At 39.4% G+C, this 21,462-nt stretch overlaps 2 protein-coding genes across 2 annotated transcripts; one reads left to right on the top strand and one right to left on the bottom strand.

The window, feature by feature from the left end:
* Positions 1–4,125: 4,125 nt before the first annotated feature.
* Positions 4,126–12,156, top strand: ctr9 (CTR9 homolog, Paf1/RNA polymerase II complex component). The gene is made up of 23 exons (XM_026377806.1): positions 4,126–4,268; positions 5,540–5,638; positions 5,811–6,050; positions 6,160–6,277; positions 6,372–6,461; positions 6,831–7,087; positions 7,184–7,291; positions 7,399–7,635; positions 7,731–7,949; positions 8,177–8,360; positions 8,446–8,534; positions 8,620–8,805; positions 9,036–9,123; positions 9,220–9,368; positions 9,449–9,565; positions 9,659–9,804; positions 9,925–9,996; positions 10,255–10,390; positions 10,506–10,658; positions 10,746–10,897; positions 10,990–11,089; positions 11,192–11,304; positions 11,389–12,156. The coding sequence occupies exons 1-23, from the start codon at positions 4,224–4,226 to the stop codon at positions 11,783–11,785; spliced, it is 3,495 nt and encodes a 1,164-aa protein (XP_026233591.1). The 5' UTR covers positions 4,126–4,223; the 3' UTR covers positions 11,786–12,156.
* Positions 12,157–12,364: 208 nt separating this feature from the next.
* LOC113174108 (eukaryotic translation initiation factor 4 gamma 2) lies at positions 12,365–18,590 on the bottom strand. Its single transcript, XM_026377807.1, has 19 exons — positions 18,485–18,590; positions 17,451–17,576; positions 17,183–17,285; positions 16,971–17,102; positions 16,819–16,885; positions 16,584–16,735; positions 16,361–16,471; positions 16,094–16,276; positions 15,831–15,969; positions 15,538–15,701; positions 15,338–15,445; positions 15,131–15,238; positions 14,939–15,043; positions 14,640–14,855; positions 14,283–14,541; positions 13,988–14,192; positions 13,698–13,906; positions 13,494–13,615; positions 12,365–13,270 (listed from the first exon to the last, which is right to left on the bottom strand). The coding sequence occupies exons 6-19, from the start codon at positions 16,665–16,667 to the stop codon at positions 13,205–13,207; spliced, it is 2,079 nt and encodes a 692-aa protein (XP_026233592.1). The 5' UTR covers positions 16,668–16,735; positions 16,819–16,885; positions 16,971–17,102; positions 17,183–17,285; positions 17,451–17,576; positions 18,485–18,590; the 3' UTR covers positions 12,365–13,204.
* Positions 18,591–21,462: the final 2,872 nt, after the last annotated feature.

The following is a 21,462-nucleotide window of genomic DNA, read 5'->3' as shown; positions in this document are numbered from 1 at the left end:
GTCAATCTACTCACAATTTAAAAAATAACAGCTCTGAATCTTCTTGGGTAATTCTCTACACGTTTATCTGATCTGAATCATATTCTTCTTGTTAGAAGGACTCTCTCAATTGTTTTGTTGCCTGGTGTCCACCACACATAATTCTTGAAGTTCTACCCAAAGAGTCATTTTATTAACCTTTCTTAACTACTTTCAAGTCTCATCCCAAGAAAATTAGAGCAAACACAATGCACCTGACCACAGTTTGAGAAGAAGGGCAGACAGATAGATAGACAGGTCTTTTATTTTTAATCTTTACAAACATAAATTAAAAAAGTTAAATGTGCAAAATGTGAACAGGTCTGAACCCTTTCAGATGCGACTGTACGTTACCTTGTCTTCAAGCCTCCTGATGTGAACTTTCAGACTTTCAACTTCATTGTTCTGAAGACCAAAGAAAGGTTTATATGTTAGGATTTCCATAAGAATAAATCCAATTTGGGAGCTAAAGCTTCACTGGGAAACATTTAGTGTGTGATGTACCAGTTTTGTGCAGCTGTTCTGGGAGCGACTGGCTTTCTCCTGGGCCTCTTTAAACGCCCGACGTGTCTCCTCCAGTTCTTCTGTGAGGGATCTGGTTCTCATTGCTGACTGCTGAGCGCTATACATGCCAAAAACAAAAACATAATAGCTCCTTCATTTTTTTAACAGAACAGATATTATACTCTCTCCACTAAATATTACCGAAGAAAAAAGGTAATGGTAATGGTAAAATAAAATAATCATCATTGTACTGTAGTTATGAGACTAACCAACCACCAAGAGATATAAAATGAACACAAAGATACATAAAACATCCAAAAAGAGATCTGGAAGTTGAATCAAGTCCATCTGCCGTGACTCAACTTCCAGATAACTTTAAATATTGTGTTGATAGAGTGGAGTTATTCTTCACCTGGCCAACTTCGCTTGCAGCTCGGTGATCTCCAGAGTGAGCTGCAGGTTTACGTCTTCACACTGAGTGACCGTCCTCATCAGGCTGCTGTTCTGTTCACTCACTGCACGGTGAGCGTGCTTCAGTTCAGCCACTTTGTCTGACAGGTCTTTTCCATCACTGGGGCCAAACAAACGGTTAGTGAAGTGTGAAAAAGTGATGATATGAGGTAAATATGAAGGAGATGAATGAAGGAGAGAAACAACCAACCAGGAGCACTCGTGGTTTTCTGAGGCCGGTGAGGCTGCTTTACTTTGAGAACACGAGAAATCCAGAGCTGTAAGGAAATCACGTTTTAGTGAGTTGTTTATTTTTCCTGATTGAGTCTGAACAAAACGGTAGCAACCTACTATTTCCAGGAACTTTAGAAGAGTCTGGACAAGATACATGACAGCCATTCACATCAGTGCTGTGAAGGAAAAAACACAGTTCAAAACACTGGGACAAGTGACGTACATGTAGACATGCACGTGATTAGATTTAATATATATTTGGTCCTAAACATAATGTCAAGTCTTAAACATGATGCTTCAACCTGTCTTCTGAACAGTTTTGTCTCACCTGTCCTGGCTGCACTGGGAGATCCACTCTCTCATGGTGGCGTGGAAAGTGTCTCTGCTCACATGCGGGTCCTGACAGTCTGGATCGAGCAGCTGTCGCAGGGCTGCGAGTCTGTCCTGCTCCGGACTCTGAGCTGTCATGGTCTGCAGGTACTGCATAATATCGGAAGCCAACACCACACCTGAAAGCACCAGAGAAACAGGAATAAAGCATTGTATTTAAATGGTGTGCGTTTATTTCAATCTGTTGTGTTGAACATCACACGAGCCCGTTTACCTGAGTTGGACGTGTTACATGCATCATACATGATGTCAAGGAGTTCATGTTCAGAGAATCCACTTGTGCCTTGATTGTCCAGCATGTCCTTTGTCCCACAGCCGGGTGACTCCCACACTTCACACGTGGAGAAGTTAATTCACATTCACACACGGAAAGAATACATGTACAACAAGTTAATACACAGCTGATCTAGATATTTGTTTAATGCTTTGATGAAAGACAACTGCAGCTCTTACCATCGTTGCTGTCGGACATTGCCCTTGTCTCTTCTGAATCCCTGGCGAGGCACTACATGACCTGATATTTTAATAAACATCCAATACACGTTCAGCTCCAGTTACTGTGTCTTAAGGTAAAAACTCACAGTAGAAATGCTCATAGAAATTGAACCACATGTTAAAAATGAATGAATTATCTAAGATCTCAAGAAAAATCTATGATTAGAGGTAATGATGGAGTAGAGATATCAACAACTATGTTTATTTACTCATAATAATAACAGGACTATATTGGAGGTAGAAAATGTTTTAAAGGAAGTGAAAAAAATGAGCTAAAGAACATGTAAAATCTCCACTATATACTATAAAAATATACATTGTTCAAATCAATATTATGTACAATTACATCGTATCTTTACAGTCACTCAGCCATCAACATCTTTATAATAGAAACAAGTCATAAAATAAATTCTTACTTCTCAGTCCAGAACAGTTCTTCTGAGAACCAAACTGTCAAATATAAATTGGGAGCTTCACGTTCGTTATGACTTTTCTTGTCTTCCTCTGATTTACTGTGATGTTATAGCACAAGAAGGCTTTAAGATGCTTGTGTTTGTTTTCGCAGCTTCACATCAAAAACAGCTGACATCCACCTAGCCCCACTCTTCCACCCCTCCTCCCACATCATCCCACTGCTGCCAAAATTCTGCCCTGCCGAGTTCTGTGACGGTGACGCAATTGATGGATTTTAATTGAAATTCACTGGTTTAACATATCAAATGCACAACCTGTCAAACATTTGTTTGAGTCCAGGAAATGTGGTGGAGCAAATGCAAATTGACAGTCAGAGTGTGGCAGAGTGAATTCAATTTTAACTTTTTGAAACTGTTGCTTCTTTTACATTTACATTTTATTTTGTTTTTCTCATCAGGCATAAAGGCCAACTAAAAGCCTACTTATTTTTTTCTTATTAGTGCTATCATTACTGTGTACTGGTGTTGAAAGTAGTTGTACTTAAGCATCTTTCTACTTCACTACATTGACAGCTATAGTTATTATTTACTTTACAAGATAGTGATTTTTTGAGGCCAAACATATGAAGTGCTTGTAAAATATAATAAAAAATGCATTGATAGATTACATGTTGAAAAAAACCCCCTGCAACTTTTCAACGCATTTTGCCAATGCGTTGAAATAATTAAAATGTGTTGTTAACAGCTTTCATATTTGATCAATTGGTTTAACAAAAACATACAAAATAAATAAAAGTGTGAAGGAGTCATTGCACTGTTGGCTCTGACTGTTATGGTGAGTTACATTTCCTGATTATTTTACAAATCAAACAGTCAATAACTGAGAAAACAATCAGCAGATTCATCACAATAATCATTTGTTCCAATCTTAGACTATAATCTAAAAAATAGCTCCACTTCAACAGTAAAATGCTGCTTACACATGAATGCATACACATTAATAATAATTAATAATAAAGGCTTTTGCTTCTAGTGGTTAAAATTATTATTATTATTAAAGCAGATTTGGTATTTGGTATTGACTATTTCCATTCCACTATTTCCAACTTCACTTTATTAGTTTTCAAAGCCAAATGTTTTACTTTTACTGATCACATGTAGTTGAAAACTAGTTAATGCTTACTTTTAAGAATCAAACAAGTTACACAAAATACAGTGTAATACTTCACAGTGTGAAATTCACATGCTACACATGTACAGTATGTGAAGTAATTATTACCCAAACAGTGCATAAGAAAAAACTCTATCATTAAGAGCTGATAAACACAACATGTACTTTTAATTAGTAAATTAGCAATAAGTAAATAATCTGAATACTACTTCCTGTTTACTACTACTGTTTAACTTTACATTATGCAAGCAACACCTTTTTTGTAAAGAAGTATTTTTACCTTGTTGTCGTCTACTAGTGCTTTAACTTACATAAAGGATGTGAATACTTTTATCAGAGAATCAATAATCAGTTTAAACACAGTGTTCAACTCCGTGGGAGGAACCCACGTTCGGATGACAATTAATCCGCCCGGACACAATTTCTGTTGCACCGTATGTGTGTTTGCTTCCTGTCTGAGGCATGAAGTAGCTACCAACACTCAACGGGCTGGAGATTTTGTATTTTCCATATAAATCTAACTTTGAGTGGATTTACCCTCGGTCAAGATGTCACGGGGCTCAATCGAGATCCCTTTACGGGACACGGATGAGGTAAAACTCGTTTAATATGTAAACATGATGTTTTTGTGGATGTTTGACAAACTCGAACCTCTCTTTAAGTTAGCTTTTATGCTAACGTAAGCTAACATTGGCTAATGCGATTTTTATTTAGAGTAACGTTACAGTTGTTAGTTGATATTTTCAAGTCGACCTTAAACGTACACTGCACTAATGTTTGGAGAAAAAAAAAACTAAAGTACTAAAATGGAAATAAAATAACAATCTTAAACAAAAATATAAGTTCATATGCAAGTTAGCAGGTCGATATGTTTTCAGTCATTGTTGCGCTCAGTGAATCGGTCCAAGCCACACAGAGGTAAAATATTTAAAACTTAAAAATTAAAAATCATATCTATGTTATTTCTATATACAGTACTAACTTTGTCCTGCACTTAAACTGGATCATTTACACATCATAAATATTGAAACATCTAAATTCATAGAGTTGATGTGGGTATCACAGTATATTCAAACGTTTAGATATTAAGTGAAAATGCTTTAAAAATAATGCTTTACAGATTAATTGATATAAAGTCGATATAATTCAAATGTGGTGTGACAACTCTTTGTCTTTACAAAAAGCACCTTGTGACTGATGAGACTTACAGTAGAGCTGCCAGGTTGTACTGCTGCATTCTAATGCTTTATATTGAGAGATGTTGTATTAGTATTATTTATTCTGCCCATTTCTGTTGTAGTTTACATTCAGTTATATTCTCAAAGCAAGGGTCACAATAAAAATTTGATTACTTTTTAATAACTTAAATTGATCCCTTTGGAGAAATTCTTTTTGGAAATGCACATGCATTTCAAGTGTCTAGTATATTTATAGTATATCTTATATACTTTACATGTAATGCTAATGCTAACTTTTAATTAACAATTGAGTTTATACTGTGATGAGGTGTTTTCCCTAAAAATCACAGTTAATGATTAAAGTAATCAGACAGGAATATTAAGTACAGTTTATCAAATATCAACATGGCACATAATGTCATCATTAAAAAATACAGTAACATCATAATACAGTCAACATCCCCTTCAATGGCTAAATATAGCCAGGGAATATAGTATGTTAAAGGGACAGTTGTCACAATATAAACAGTATTGTAGCAGCTATGCTTGTTGACAAATCAATACTGCCTCACAGTGTGCATTGCTGCATTTTCATCGCCTAACCCTCATTCATAACACTCTTATGTGATACATAGAGCTTTGCCAGACAGTGTTGCTTAAAGGTGTAAATAATCTGCCTCTTGTAGGTTATTGAACTCGACTTTGACCAGCTGCCAGAAGGAGATGAGGTGATCAGTATCCTGAAACAGGAACATACACAGTTGCACATATGGATCGCTTTGGCGGTGAGTCAGTGGAGCTGCCAACAACTGTTGTTACATTTATTATCATAGTGAGGAATATTTGCTTCATAAAATATTAAACACCATCAAGATATAAAAACCTGATTCATCCAGAGCAAAGTTAAAATTAGCCCATTAGCACGGTTGTAACAATTTGCACTGTTGTCTTTTCTAGTTGGAGTACTACAAACAGGGCAAAACAGAGGATTTTGTGAAGCTTTTAGAGGCAGCTCGTATCGATGGAAACCTTGACTACAGAGATCACGAGAAGGACCAGATGACTTGTCTGGACACACTGGCAGCTTACTATGTCCAGCAAGCACGTAAAGAGAAAAACAAAGATGCCAAGAAAGAGCTCATCACGCAGGCCACTTTGCTCTATACGATGGCAGACAAGATCATCATGTATGATCAGGTAAAAAAAAAAAAAAGTCTGTGACAGCAGGTGATGAGAGAGTAAAACTGATATGGCTGGAGTGTTTTTTTTAGTAAATGGGACATAAAACAACTCTTGTGTCAAACAGAACCACTTGTTGGGAAGAGCTTGTTTCTGCCTGCTTGAAGGAGACAAGATGGACCAGGCAGATGCTCAGTTCCACTTTGTTCTCAATCAGTCCACCAATAACATCCCTGCACTGCTTGGTAAGTTGAATAATGATAAAACATGAACTTCAACTGACTGATAGTTTTGACCCCTGGGGTTGGTTGAACTGATTGCTCTATTGTTTTTGAACAGGCAAGGCTTGCATCTCCTTCAACAAAAAGGATTACAGAGGAGCACTGGCGTACTACAAAAAGGCTCTACGTACAAACCCTGGCTGCCCAGGTACAGAAGCGGATGTTTATTACACTGCTGCCACTTCTAGAGCCTGACTGATACCAGTTTCTGAAGTTTAATATCGGCGTTTGAATATCTATGAGTGATATATATGGTTAGAGTTGACATATATATAACCTGAACATTTTGGAAGATGAAAAAAACAAGGAGGAAGAGTTGAAATAGTAGTTTGACAGAGATATAGAGATACATTAGATCACACATCACAGATTTTAAGAACAAAGCTGTCAACCAACTATATTACAAATGTTAGATAAGTAAACATTGGTGGACACATAAGCTGAGCTGTATCTAGTTGAACAATTTAAATGTGATTAAATGTTCATCTGTCTATGTTGTTGTTGTGTCTCTGACCAGCCGAGGTGAGGCTAGGGATGGGACACTGTTTTGTCAAGCTCAACAAACTGGAGAAGGCTCGTTTGGCTTTCGGTCGAGCCTTGGAGCTTAATTCCAAGTGTGTGGGAGCCCTTGTTGGGTTGGCAGTTTTAGAGCTCAACAACAAAGAGGCAGACTCCATCAAGAACGGGGTGCAGCTCTTGTCACGGGCTTACACCATCGACCCCAGTAACCCAATGGTGCTCAACCACCTCGCCAACCACTTCTTCTTCAAAAAGGTGATCATTCATCTGATGTGATGTTGAAATACTGCCAACACCAAAGACTTATGGGAGATTTAACTTTTACCTCATGTGTATTTTGTTTACAATCAGGACTACAGTAAAGTGCAGCATCTGGCTCTCCATGCTTTCCATAACACAGAAGTCGAGGCAATGCAAGCTGAGAGCTGCTACCAGTTAGCTCGCTCATTTCATGTGCAGGTAAGATCCAGACCAGCACAGTACCAGCTTACTAAGTATTTACTATGTTATCAGCTACCTGTGTACTGTGTTATGCCTCTCATATGTTTTCTTTTTCTTGTCATCAGGAGGACTATGACCAAGCTTTTCAGTATTACTACCAGGCCACTCAGTTTGCCTCGTCTACATTTGTGTTGCCCTTCTTTGGCTTGGGACAGATGTATGTGTATCGAAGAGACAAGGAGAATGCAGCTCAGTGCTTTGAAAAGGTTTTAAAGGCCTACCCCAACAATTATGAAACTATGAAAATCTTGGGGTCTCTCTATGCAACGTCTGACGATCAGGAAAAGAGGGACATTGCCAAAGTACGTATCCAGAAAAATGTGCTGGACTTATTTTGAAGAACAAAATTGTACTTTTACGGATGTTTACACTTTACACACCGTGTTCTCATCTCTAGGGCCATTTGAAGAAGGTAACAGAACAGTACCCAGATGATGTGGAAGCGTGGATCGAGCTGGCTCAGATCCTGGAGCAGACTGACATCCAGGGGGCGCTGTCTGCTTACGGCACAGCTACCCGCATCCTGCAGGAGAAGGTGCAGGCTGATGTTCCCCCTGAGATCCTGAACAACCTGGGAGCTCTTCACTTCAGACTGGGCAACTTAGGAGAGGCAAAGGTAGAAACAATAGAGCAAATATAACATGATGTCCTATGTTAGCTCCAGTTAACTACAAATGAATCAACTATTACCAAACAAAGTATGTGGAATGTTAATTAGATACAGCACAATAACATGTTTGCTTCACGGTGGTATTTAAAGATCACAAAGCATGCCTAACACTGTATATTTAGCACAAGCAGCAGTGCTATTTCAAGGTTAGGTTCATGTCCTTTCTCCAACAGAAATATTTTCTAGCATCTTTGGAACGTGCCAAAGCGGAGGGAGAGCATGACGAGCATTACTACAATGCCATTTCTGTCACCACCTCCTACAACCTGGCCCGTCTGTACGAGGCAATGTGTGAATTCCACGAAGCTGAGAAACTCTACAAAAACATCCTCAGGGAGCATCCGAACTATGTGGACTGTAAGCATGCAACATAATACAATAAAAACTGTGAGGCCATGAAGAAGAAGGTTTGCTCTCTGACAGATAATTTTAATGCCATCAGGTTATTTGCGTCTTGGAGCGATGGCTCGTGACAAAGGAAACTTCTATGAAGCCTCTGACTGGTTCAAAGAAGCCCTGCAGATTAATCAGGTACTGTCGCCTGTTGGTCACTAGATATTATCTAGTTATTAAACCTCTCTTAATCATTATCTAATGTCTGGTCTGTTTGGTGCAGGATCACCCGGACGCCTGGTCCCTGATAGGAAATCTTCACTTGGCTAAACAGGAATGGGGACCAGGTCAAAAGAAGTTTGAGCGTATCCTGAAGCAGCCGTCCACGCAGAACGACACCTACTCCATGCTAGCTCTGGGTAACGTGTGGCTCCAGACTCTGCACCAGCCCACCAGAGACCGGGAAAAGGTTCAGACAGCTGTTTCCTTTTTCTTTTAAAACTAATATGGAACCGTGTATTTAAAGGTTTCTGCAATGATTAGACTTGACCAGACTTGAACTAGTTGTTCTGTCTGCTCAGGGTTACATGGACATGTGTTTTCTGGGTGATGTAGTGCCAGTGCTTATTTCATGTAGTGATAAAGCGTTGTGTTTGATGAATTGATGTTGTATTCTTGTGTGTACGTGTGTCCACGCAGGAAAAGAGACATCAGGATCGAGCCCTGGCGATATACAAACAAGTTCTGAGAAATGATTCCAGGAATCTCTACGCTGCCAATGGCATTGGTCTGTTTAGTTTGAGTCTTTCCTGCCTTTTGTTTTGTTTTAAATTATATTTGTTTGTTCTTAAGTACACTGTATTCAACTCATATTTTTGCCCAGGTGCTGTCCTTGCCCATAAGGGTTACTTCAGAGAGGCTCGTGACGTGTTTGCGCAGGTGAGGGAGGCCACAGCCGATATCAGCGACGTCTGGTTGAATCTGGCTCACATCTATGTTGAACAGAAGCAGTACATCAGCGCTGTGCAGATGGTAAGTGTCGCCCATGTGTTAATCTTTTCAAAGTTATGGTCTTCTGTCATGTGCTTGCAGTATTTTGATCTGCTCCACAGTATGAGAACTGCCTGAAGAAATTTTACAAGTATCAGAACACTGAGGTGCTGCTGTACCTTGCAAGGGCGCTCTTCAAATGTGGGAAACTCCAAGAGTGCAAGCAGATGCTACTGAAGGTAAAATTAAGAAGAAAGTGAGGCTTTTGTTTTACTCTTAAATATGATGCAAATATTTTATTTTACTTTGTCTTTGAATGTGTCTCCAACAAGGCCCGTCACGTGGCACCCAGTGACACAGTGCTCATGTTCAATGTGGCCCTGGTGCTTCAGAGATTGGCCACTCTTGTGCTGAAAGATGAAAAGAGCAACTTGAAGGCTGTGCTCAGCGCTGTCAAAGAGCTTGAACTGGCTCACAGGTAATGACATTGGACTTAATTTATGTCCCCTCCTCTTCTGCCCACTCTGATCCTGTGGCTATGCTCTGACCAGTTCTGTAATTTCATCTCCCTCTCACCCTTCACCTCCTCATCAAATAGATATTTCAGCTACCTAAGCAAGGCTGGAGACAAAATGAGGTTTGACCTTGCTCTTGCTGCTTCTGAGGCCAGGTCAGTCTGAACTTATCTTTTCTTTCTGAGTGCTTTAAACTAACTTAAATAATTATTATTGGAATTTGCATCTATATATTGTTTTAATCCTAGAAAACTAAAAAAGAACTGTTCTATAATTGGCTCTAAATGTAGCATTGTTAAGTCAGTTTTCCTGTGTATTGGTCCATTTCTACAATTATTCACCGTGTTTAGGACTCGTGTCTGTTTAGTTTGTGTTAATATATTAGGATGTTTGGTGTTGTTGTGGGATTGCAGGCAGTGCTCTGACCTGTTAAGTCAGGCTCAGTACCACGTAGCCAGAGCCAGAAAGCAGGATGAGGAGGAGAAGGAGCTCCGGGCCAAACAAGAACAAGAGAGGGACTTGCTGCGTCAGCAGCTGCAAAAGGAACAGGTATTTATGGTGCTACCACCCAGAAGACGTTTTGTTAACATCTAATTATTACATCTGTTCAGGTTTAATTTTCAGCTACTGTAATTTGTCGACTTGTGGCTTCATACCTTGTTAGGAGGAAAAACGAAACAGAGAGGCAGAAGAACAGAAGAAGCTCCTGGAACAGAGAGCTTTGTTTGTGGAGAAGACCAAGAGTCTCCTTACCTTCGCAGATGGACCAAAGGAAATGGCTAAAGAAAAGAAGAAAGGAAGTGGCAGCAGTGGACGTGTAAGTGTGAGCACTATTAGCGAACTCTTAAGTAGAGTCTGAATCACACAGTGTGTTGATAACATCATTCTTTTTTTTACCTCTAAGCGTAAGAAAGGAGGTGACATGGATGAGTTTGTTAATGATGACTCTGACGAGGACCTGCCATTGAAGAAGAAGAAGAAGAAGAGAAGGGGAGGGAGCGGCAGCGAGCAGGAGGAGGTCGAAGATGGAGAGGAAAAGAAGAAGAAAAGGAGGAGGTGAGTTTGCTTCAGCTAATTCCAAAAGTGGTTTACTTTGACTTCAGAACAAGGAATTAATTGTAAGAGAAAACATCCTGTGTGTGTTTCAGACCTGCTAAAGGAGAGGGAGGAGATGACAGTGATGAAGAGGAGGGAGCGTCACGACCCAAGAAGCAGCGTAAACCCAAAGAGCGCAAGAAGTTTGAAAAGGTCCGTCGTAGTCTTAGTTCTGCTCTTCTGTCCTGATCGATATCCTTTTGGTTTCATTTTCTTGCCTACTTTCTTGCATTTTAACATCTTTCTCCTTTTTAGCCTCAGCCTGAGCGCATGCCACCTTCTCTTAAAGGAAAGATCAAATCTAAGGCCATCATCTCCTCGTCCGAATCCTCTTCAGATGAGGATGGACTGAAAATAGCCGAAGACAGGTAAAAGCATAGATCTTCATATCTTACACTGAAACCAGAGAATATATAAACAGAACATTAATTATTGCACTTACTCCCATACAGACACCAAAGAGACAGTGGTTCAGGATCTGAGGACGAGGGTGGCCACAGAAAGCGGATCGCGTCTGACAGTGAATCAGATGGGGGCAGGAACCGCTCCGGCAGTGAGGCGGGAAGCCCTCGCCGCTCCGCAGGCTCAGAGGACGACGACTCTGGCAGTGACCGTCCAGTGAAGAAGAGGAGGGTGCAGCGGCAGTCTGACTCAGAGCAGTCCGACAACGAGAGCAAGAGGAGTCGGTCTGGATCAGAAGACGAGTCCCGGCCTGGTTCGCCTGTCGCAGCGTCAGACCGAGGATCAGATAGGAGATCTGAAGCAGGCTCAGATAACGAGGGCTCCCCACGGCGCTCTGACAACGGCTCTGAACCTGAAGGCTCCAACAATGACGACGACAGCGATTAAATTTCAGATCTTCCTCACAGACTGTTCCCATGTAATACAGAGAAAATGCCTCCATTTTTATTTTCTTTTTAAAGCAGGGATTTCTGTTCGTTCAGTTTCTAGTTTAGAAAAGTGTAGTTTCTTTGGCACAGCATCGGTGGTGGTGGTGTAGTTTGCCTTTTTTCGTTAAAGATCAAGTGAAAGGTGTAAACATCCATTTTGTTTTGCTGATGGAGACACTGACCCAAATATGGAAAGATGCGTCAACACATTGAAAATAAAGCTAATGAATTGTACCAACATTGACCCAGCAGATGTCATTTTAAATCCATAACTTTTGTAAAATGTCAGTATGTATGAGGTGTTAAGTACAATAAAGAGTCATTTGTGGATGTGGATGAACACTTTTTAAAGATGGGCAAGTTAAACAAGAAAGAAAAGTCTTCAGGACAATGAAATGCACTCTTAACTTTATTTAATGTTGCTCTGTAGTTGTACACTCACTTTCTAGCACTTAAAATTACAGTGACACTAAAGTGTACACATACAGTACATTCTTTATTTCATGAAGATTAAAAAAATTTTAAAAATGTTGACAAATATGGCAAATTGAATTTAAAGTTATCTTTACATGGTGGTGAACAATGGTAGCACAGCAAACTAAGCTTTGGCTGTCTCAATGTTAACAGAGACATTCAAGTATAGTCCGAGTTACATTAGAGGTATATCCATAAACTGATAAATTAAAAAGGCCACACAGATTCATTCCCAACAGCACAAATGTTTCATACATAAAAAAAGCTCTTGATTCATTAAAGTAAAGGTCGGTGAAATTGTGCAAATAAAAACAGGCCATTACTGTGGATTTCAAATCCACAAACGTTCTGCTTTCAGCACAAGAAACCATTATAATCATTGCAGGTGTCGACTGCAACTTAGGATTGTTTTAACAAATCAAGGAAAAGTATGTTACTATTGCAACGACTCACGATGTTGAGCAAAGTGCATCAAAAACAAAACAAAAACTGATTAACCAACGCAGCTAAAACAGTGAGGAAAGTCTCTTTTGAAATGTCAGAGCCTTTTCTCTTTTGTAAACAGTGTAAATAGTAATGGCAGCACTTGGTGTCACCACCAGATGTTCAGGTAATGGGTCAGGTTTAGGTGCTGGTACATTTTCCTGCCAAATACTGCCTACTGTTAAAGAACATGGTGTTGAAGTGTATAAAACATCTGCTGTAGGACCTCAAATAAGATTTGAAACTAATAAGGAAAGCATAAATACAGTCAGGTGTTGGTGATGCTGGCTTGATCTGAAATTATAGTGGAATAAACTGTAACCGTGGCTGGAAAGCAAGAAAGAAGGAGTTAACTAGTAAATAAAACAAACAAAAAAATACAACTTTGCATTCTGACAACACATGACTTTGGGTGTTTTCCTCAATACTCTTCATCTTCCGACTCCTCCTCTTCTGCCGTCTCGAGCCATGTCAGCCACTGGTTCACCTGCAATGTAACAAGCATTAGGCTGAGTCACAATACAGAGTACAGCACAAAGGCGCTTCAAATTCTAGAGCCGTTAGACAAGAACCATGACATGTTTACACGCACATATCTGAGATAGTTGATCACAATCGGGATACCAGAGGCACGTGTAAACACTTAGCTCAGATGCACATGGTTGGAAAACTATTCAGAAAAGATTTGTCAGCGATGGAGAATGAATTACCTGAAATAATGCTTTTCCCTTTCCTGGATACTCTTGGGTGATGTCCTCTTTCCATGAAAGGAAGGCTTCTTCTTCGATTATTTCCATGTCATAGAAATTCACAAAGTAGCGCAGCAACATCCCTGGAAAGTAGAACAATTAGACTTCTGATAACTTTTATCCCTCATGTTCACAAAAACGACTGAGGCTGCCACTTAGACGTACCTTTGGGGAAAGCCTTGGTATTGCAGTGGACCTGCAGGGCATACAGAGCACCGACTTGCAGGTCAATGTGATCGTGCAGGAACTTCTGCATTACTGGTTTGAAAGACACCAGCAGCTGCTTCTCTTCATCAAGCTGTTCCTTACTAGGTGCAGCAAGCTGCTCTTCGTCATCGTCAGGGTTTATTTCATAAGCAATGTACTGCAAGAAGCTGTTAGACAAGACAATACTTATAAATACCTATAGAATACCAAGCAAAGGTTCACGAGAAACACCGTGCCAGCGGGCGTACCTGGTCATAAGGATGTTGACGAAGCCCTTGTCAGTGTGCAGTTTGGGAGAGATGTTGTCCTTGATCCACTTGTAGATGGACTGTGGTGAGGGGTCTACTTTGATCTGCTTCAGCAGCTCTTTCTCCAGTTTCATCAGTGGAAACAAGAAGCTCAGACCCTTGCCCTCCAGAATCTCCAGCATTCTGTCCTTGTTCTGGTCAATTTCTGCAGGATTATAAATATAAAACATTTAGAAACAAATGTTTAGGGAGCACAACGATTGGACTGGTGTAAACAGGCTGGATTTGGACGTACCAGGTAGCATCTTCTGCATGTTTACTTTGCTCTGCTGGAACAAGTCGGTCAGCCACTCACGGTCCTTCAGTCTGACCAGCTGCTGCAGACAGAGCAGGAAAAGTGGGAAATGTGCACCATTCTCCAGCTGATGGGCAAGATCTGCAATGCTGATCAGGTCAGTGATGATCGCTCGTGCTGCAAACTGTGCCAGATACGACTTCACCAGTGGGACTTCCTCCTCAATCTTGGGACACTGGTCCAGAACACTCAGAAAAGCCTATTTTAAACATAAAGTGTTGTTAAACACTTATAACATTCATTTTTAAATAGTAAAAGTGTTTTATATTAATACATTTAAAAACGTGTTACACAAACCTGCATCAGGTTTTCACTAGTGACAAGACCTTCTGTACAAAGTCCATGGATCAGGTTGCTTGCATGTTCCTTATCCTCATCTGAATGATCAAGGGAATAAACCACGATCTTGTTCAGCATCTCAGACAAAAAGTGCTTGGGAGCCTTCATCTCCCTCACAGTGTTCACTGCATCATTGATGTTTTTGTTGTTCAGGTAGTCTGCCACCAAGGTCTCCTAAAATGACAAGTTATCAGTTACGGTATGCTCGGCCAAGTAGATTGAGCAGGTAGGATGTCAGTGAACAGTGAGGTGCTTACTGTCATTTTTTGCAGTTCTTCCTTTGTAGGAGGAGCTTTTTTAGTGGACTTTGCAGGTTTTTCCTGAATTGGAGGAGGATTGTTCTTCAAACCAAGCTGTGGAGACTGCACAAAAACAGCCAGATGAGTCAGAGTTTGCTGGAACCGCCAAGTACAATCAGTTCAACATTTGTTTTCAATGTATAATATTACCTGTCCTAGTAAACCTTGGGCACTTGGAGGAATCATAGTCATTTGTGGCTGCAGCTTTGGTACTTGTTTCTTACTCAAGATGAAGGACTGCGCTGGCCTAAGACTGATCTGAAAAGTAAAAGACAGCAAGTGTTTTTGTCCTTTTCCTTCGAGGTTACACTATTTGACACTGCTTGATTTGTATTTAATGTATAATTGGAACAGTACCTCATCTGCATTGAGTTTTCCTTTCTTGCTGAATCGTGGAGCCATGTCCTTCGACTGCATCTGCCCTGAGTGATTCTGTTTGTGGTTGAAAACAGGCGAACTTTGCCCCTTTGAAAGATGGTGCAGAATAAATATTACTCATGACTATAGAGTTACACTACAAAAACACAGAACTACAATACATATGCAGGTGCACGTACCTGGTTTGGTTTTAAGAAAGGCTTGCTTCCTCCTTCAAACTGAGGCTGGTGTGAAATGTTACCATTTCCAACATGGCCATTGAAGAGTGGGTTTGTCCGATGACGCCCCATAGTAGGGGAGTAGTGGTCTTGAATGACTCCTGGACCTGTACCAATGCCACTTCCTACCAAACAAGACAAACAATGATAGAAATTCCAAGTCTCTAATGTGTCAAGGAAGTAGTGCAACCATCTGTTTTACTGGAGGGAGGAGAAAAAAAAAATAAAAAAATAAAAATGCAACTGAGACATACCAGGCATTTGTCCAAACATGTCAGCCAGCCCACCAAGAGTTTCCCTGTCATACTTGATCTTTGTTGGCAAGAAAGAGTTTTCCATGAAGAAGTCATTTCTCATTCCATCAGTTGGAGGTGGAATAAAAACACCCAGATCCTGCAGAAGACAATAAACGATTCAGAAAAATTGAAGGCTACAGACAGACCATATACTACTAAATACCACTCAGTGTTTAATAGCAATAACTCTTAAACGGCTCACAGTAGAAGGACAGACCCACCTTTACTGCATCCTGACGAACTTGGTTGATCGTCTTTGGCCCGTTGTCAACGTAAGCTTTGCGAGGAACCCAGTTGTTTCTGCGCAGCTCCACCGTGTTTTGCAGGAGGAAACGAATCCTCGCTGGCAGCTCCTTGTTGTTCGTTAAGGACTGCATGCGGCTGAAGTACTGATCCACCAGAGACTGAAAGAAGAATTCATCCATTACTAAATTGAGCAACAGGACTTAAAGACAAGACATTTTTTCTGTTGTGTTCGAGATACTGACCTTAGCCTTGTCATGATCAAGTTTAGGTCCCACTGTTTTCATTATCTCACAGAGGCATTCCAAATCTTCACCCATATCTTTAAGTTGGACTCTCTTCTTCTTCTCCAAAAGCTAAAGAAATAACACTTTAATCCACTTTCTTGAGGTGACATTTAACTCTCGACATTGTTTAATGAGCAATATTTGCATAGGGTTACGTTCTCATGCAAATCACCATACTTACTGTTTTGATGCACTTATGAAGGATAGATTCGTGGATGAGGTTGAGTTTGCCGAGTTCACCGATAAATTTGATGTTGCCCAACATCTTGATCTTTGCAACTGCACGCTGCTCCTCCTCCTCAGAGGTGAGTGGGCGGTCATGTTTGTCAAAGACTACGACAGGAAAGAAGAAAGTTAAAATATGGTTAAATTGCATTTTGTAGATGACGGTTAGTAAAAAAATTTAAATCACTTACTTTCGACATTTCTGGCACGGTTCTCAAACTCATCTTGAAGTTTAGAAATCAGAAGCCTTCTGAAGGTCTGTAAAATAGAATTGCCAAATCAAAATTCAGATAGATAATCCCTGAAGGAAGCTCAGTGTTATGTATAGTTAACGAAATCTTACAGTATTCTGTTTTTGTGATGCTTGATTTTCCGTTGATGTGGCTTCAAAGTTTGGTGCATCTTCTGCCAAGCGGAGACATAGTTGAGCGTATAACTGGCTATACTTGGGCTCTTCGAGGGCTTTGTCAACAATCTGAAGAGAAAAAAAATTAATAAGTCAAATGTCCACTTTAACAGGTTATAGGAAAAAGAGTACAGTTAACAAATACTCACCAACAAGATGATTCCTTTTAAGACAAGTTTTGAATCTACACCCACATTGAGGAGTTCCAGGCATAGTTTGTCAAACTTCTCAGGAGTCAGCTTATTAAGTATGCTAATAAAGAGGAAGATGGATAAAAGGTCAATAAATTCACTCTCAAGACAAAACGCCAGCAACATAATTCACATCTCCAACAGCACATTCTGTTCCCAGTTCATTTAGATGATATAGTTTACATGATTTGTGTAACTGAAGTAGACCGACTAAATGGAAACATACCTTCTCACTTTTCTGAAGATTGCATCATTTTGCCCTTTCTCGTTGGAGGAGTTGGCATCTCGTCTAGTGCTCCGAGAAGGTACCCATCTCTGAACGCTAGAACCTGGGGTTTTCCCCAGGGACTCGCTGTGAAGGACACAAAATTGTTATAATACAAAAAAATATATACAAATTCAGGGAAGAACTGTATGTCACAGGCACCTAACCCAGATCCATGGTGGTTGAGTTACAAAGGCCATGTTTTACCTTATAGTAAGATTACCAAATTATGGTTTGATTACCAAATAAATGTTAGTTATCAAGAGAAGTGATAATTGAGGAGGAAAAAATTCTTTGGTTACAATTGATAAGCAGCACATGTTAGAGCACATCTTGAGTTTGCATGCTGTCAGCTCTTGTATCAAAATATTATTGCAATTATTTTCATCAATTAATCTACTGAAGACATCATTTCTGGTTTTGGCTAAACAAAGACACTTTTATACATGATAAAGAATTCCTGTCAATGAGAATCTAATCTGAAAAATCTCACTCCTTTTGTTTTGAAAACTGCTGACATTATCTGTGTCAACCACTGATCTATCAAGTTTGAGTCATACGGTACATAAAAGTGGGTCAAAGGCAAAAAGTTTAGAATACTAATTTTAAAAATTATAAAAAAAATAATTAAATTAGAAGCCTTATCAGGAAAACAGTAATCTACTCAGCTTGGCAATGATGCAGTACAATCTCATACACTGTTCAGAATAAAGAGTAACTGGTCTATGCATTATTAGGCTTACAGATTTAAAATGTAATAAATATTAATGACTAATGTTAAAAAAAAAAAAAAATCTAGGGAAAAAAAAATTAATCACCTGTTGCCAACAGTCTTGGGATAGTGCTGAGGTGCACCCCCACCTCCTCCCCCTACGCTGTGATACAAAAAAGGAGAAGGATTTCACTATAAATGTATAAATGTTAGCCTAGCCTTTATGTGAGATGTTTAAGGTTTTCAGAATAAATAGAAAGTGCTGAAGGGTAACTTTTAATACCTGAAACGAGAAGGACCCCCTGGTGCAATGACACTCTCCACTTTGGCGGCTTGACAAAAAAAATCCGAAAAGAATAAAGTTCTGGTAGAAGGGCAGGAAAAGAGCGTTCTGGAAGTAGAGCCAAAGATATAGCAATAAATTAGACAATCAGAATCAAAAACATATTGACATGGCTTTTGCATTGTTTACAGAGTCAAACCTAACTAACCATAGATCATAGACTGTAGGAAAGAATGGGGTGTGCATCTATTTTTGTTGATATAGAGCAATAATTCCTATTAATAGCAAGAACTGCAGATGGGTAGATCTAATAAAAAGAAATCCATTTATATATGGTGTAAGGTCAGAGGCCTGGAAGAAAACTCGAGAAGTATAAAACTATATAACTAAAGTATAAAAAAATATTAAAAGAGTATATGACAAAAAAATAAAAAAATAAAAATAGTGTTTTGTGGCCTTGCAAAACAAATCTACTTAATACACTGAATACTTAATATGTCAATGCCATTTAAAAAGGAATATCCTCATTTTAGGACCATCAGCCATTGGATAACAATATATGACTGTATGATTAACTTTTATTTACTGTTTTCAGGAAAACTGTTGAGCACATGAGCTCCCAACACGTGTGGGAAGCTGGGACAATGCTAGGCTAGCACACCACGGTGGCAGCGATATCGACGTGTGTCAGGCGCTTTGTTTGTCATTTCGTTAATCTGACCTCTAAACAGACCTGATCCGACAGTCATGATGATGATGATGATATAATTATGATGATTTAGTCAATATTACTCAAGTACAACTGACCTCATCTCACCTAAAGCCTAAAGCTAAGTTAACCACACTAGCGATACAGGAAACGCCATCCGAGGAAGAAAAACTGATTTAAACCTGAAGCGTTGATAGAAATCTCCAAATCCAACGTTGGATCAACAATAAGATCAAAAGTTACGAATTAAATCAGTCATCTACTCTAGATTTGGTTAATTATCCACTAATGATAAGATCGTTCACAAAGAAAAACTATTAAAAACCACACATAGAAACGTGTATGTAGACCGTCTCTGTTTGATTATATTATACGATACAACGAAATCGATGCGACTTGAGATACAAAAGGGAGTTTGATGTTAAACAAGAAGAAAATCAGCTGATTTTATGAGGTCTTTGTTCGAACACCGGAAGTCCTCACAGCGACATCTTGAGGCTTTTGTTCTGTAGGCCGCCGGTAAGCTAACAGCTAACAAGCTGTAAACAACTCTCAGAAGAACATTTACCCGAAAGTGAAACCATCGTGACAGAGCTCATCTATGCGAACACGATCAACTAAGGCTAAACTTTAAACCCAGGAGTATTTTACTTATTTTTACATTTTACGACAATAGAGCCAAAAAGCTACTTCCTATCGGTTAGCTAACATTAGCCGAGAAAACACCGACATCTTACCTTTAAAAGAGGAACGTCAGCGTAAATATTGTGTTGTAGACGAGGGGTGAAAAAATAAAGACAGAAAAGAGTAGAAAACCGAAGACGTCGTGTCGAAACCAATAAGGTTATGGTTTAAAAAGGGGAAACCGACGCTCGGATGTGGTAGCTACCGGCTACACTAGCGAAAGAATGCTGACTACTCGTCTACGTCATGTGGGGCCTGCGTTTTATACGGGGGCTGTCTCAGACGTCATCATCCCACCCTGCCGACGTCACGGGCTGAAAACCCGTGAACATGTCGCAACAGACGGGAACATCAGGTACAAAGCGCCTGTTGGGGGTTGTTCTCATGTTATTTGGAGATCTGGTGGAAGAAATGAAGGACTGCCGACATCTGAACAGGAAGCTCTGTTTAGAACTGGGGTTTTTCCACTTTTAACGGGGCCGAATTAACCTGCTTTAGAACCATGGGGCAAAAAAACTCAATACTTGTATTATTGTTTTTTATATGTCCCCCAGACACTGAGACTACAGTCACATTAAGACAGGTAAATCTGGGAACACATTACCACCCTCTCACCTTTGCATTTCCATTCAGACTTCAGCAGAGTAGGTAAATCTGAGAATATTGAACTAATGTTGTCAATGTTTGTGTTTTTTATTATTCAGTTTGAGAGTCTAAGGACAGAGGATGTTTTATGTTGTAGCTTCTTGATGCAAATTATTGTGGTGTTGTGTATTTGTTTAATGTTTATGGGGAACACTAAAATTAGACTTGTTCTGTAAAACTTTCATAGTACATATCTTTTTCTTTACTTGTTTTATTTTATCTTGCTCATTGGAGTTGAATTTAGATGAATTTAGATTAAGATGATTTTAAATTGTAAAAGGTAACTGCAGAAATTAGAAATAAGAAACCGACCAGTGCCAACACTTTCACAAATTATTAACAATTTAAGTGTTTTTTTTAAAGATAAATAACCCATCATACGTTAAGACACTGAAAATTATTGATTATTTTGAAATGAATGAAAATTCATGTAAATTTATTTAAGAACATTTAAGAAATTATAATCAAAGCAGGGAATCCTGGTCTGTATTCGGTATCTTTTTTTTTTTTATTTTGGCATAAATTATGGGGTTTGACAGTGATGACAGTATGAAGCTCTTGCTCTGTAAGGTGATGCTGATGTACCTGAATAGACAGGTTATCTAACTCCACAGTTTTATTTTAGCTTCGACTAATCCTGAACTGAGCTCCTTCAGTTTACTGGAGTTTGTATATTAATCTTTTCTGATCAGTGTGGAATCTCATTTAGTGTCTGTGTGCTATGGTCCTCTGTAAGAGCTGCGTCCTTAATAAAGTTTGAATTGAATAATCTTCTGACTTGTTGTGTACACGTGACAGTGACAGGATACATCATGTGCTCATCAATCACCAGGAACACCTGCACACCACCCATTTATATTTGCACATCTACTCCCAACTTCAACTAAGTCTTTCAGACCATGTTGGACTGGATTTAGTTATTGGATATAAAATATTTCTT

Source organism: Anabas testudineus, chromosome 3, assembly GCF_900324465.2.
Source record: "Anabas testudineus chromosome 3, fAnaTes1.2, whole genome shotgun sequence".
Taxonomy (NCBI): Eukaryota; Metazoa; Chordata; class Actinopteri; order Anabantiformes; family Anabantidae; genus Anabas; species Anabas testudineus.
Note: the sequence above shows the minus strand (reverse complement) of the source record. Positions and strands in the feature narration are given on the sequence as shown.